A 986-nucleotide genomic window follows, 5' to 3' on the forward strand; every position below is an offset into this window, starting at 1 on the left:
AAGTTTACAAGCTAAGAAAGGCATTGTATGGCTTGAAGCAAGCACCAAGGGCGTGGTATAGCAAGATAGAGGCTTAATTTGTTCGAGAAGGCTTTGAAAGGTGTTTATGTGAACACACACTGTTCACAAAGTCGAAGGAAGTAGGTAAAATTTTAATAGTAAGTCTTTATGTTGATGATTTAATATATACTGGAAATGATAAAAGTATGTATGATGATTTTAAGAATTCCATGATGTTGGAATTTGACATGACTGATTTGGGGAGGATAAGATATTTTCTCGGGATTGAAGTAATACAAAGTTTAGATGGGATTTTTGTGTGTCAAAGAAAGTATGCTCATGAAATTCTAGGAAGGTTTGGAATGGATAAAAGCAATCCAGTGAAGAGTCCTATTGTTCCAGGCACGAAATTGTCAAAGGATGAAGCAGGAACCAAAGTTGATGAAACTTTGTTCAAACAGGTGGTTGGCAGTCTGATGTACTTGACTACAACTCGACCTGATTTGATGTATGGAGTGAGTCTTATTAGTAGATTCATGTCTTGCCCAACTGAATCTCATTGGCTTGCAGCAAAAAGAATATTAAGGTATTTGAAAGGTACAACTGAGCTTGGAATTTTCTACAAAAAGAATGGTTGCACAAATTTGGTGGCTTACACCGACAGTGATTTTGCTGGTGATTTGGATGATCGTAGGAGCACTTCTGGCTTTGCATTCTTACTTGGTTCTGGAGCAGTTTCATGGTCTTCTAAAAAATAGCCTATAGTGACATTGTCTACTACTGAGGCTGAGTACATAGCTGCTGCGTTTTGTGCCAGTCAATGTATTTGGTTGAGAAGAGTTTTAGAGAAACTTGGTCATAAGGAGGAAAATAGTACTTTGATTCAATGTGACAATAATTCTACTATACAGCTATCAAAGAATTCTGTTTTTCATGGCAGAAGCAAACATATTGATATAAGGTTTCATTTTCTTAGAGATTTGACC

The 986-nt window shown here is 36.6% G+C and overlaps 1 protein-coding gene across 1 annotated transcript; it reads left to right on the top strand.

Annotated features, from left to right (window-relative positions):
• Positions 1 to 206: 206 nt before the first annotated feature.
• LOC114396894 (uncharacterized mitochondrial protein AtMg00810-like) lies at positions 207 to 758 on the top strand. The gene has a single exon (XM_028359065.1). It carries the CDS (start codon positions 207 to 209, stop codon positions 756 to 758), a length of 552 nt encoding a protein of 183 aa, XP_028214866.1.
• Positions 759 to 986: the final 228 nt, after the last annotated feature.

This window comes from Glycine soja, chromosome 18 (assembly GCF_004193775.1).
Source record: "Glycine soja cultivar W05 chromosome 18, ASM419377v2, whole genome shotgun sequence".
Classification (NCBI taxonomy): domain Eukaryota; kingdom Viridiplantae; phylum Streptophyta; class Magnoliopsida; order Fabales; family Fabaceae; genus Glycine; species Glycine soja.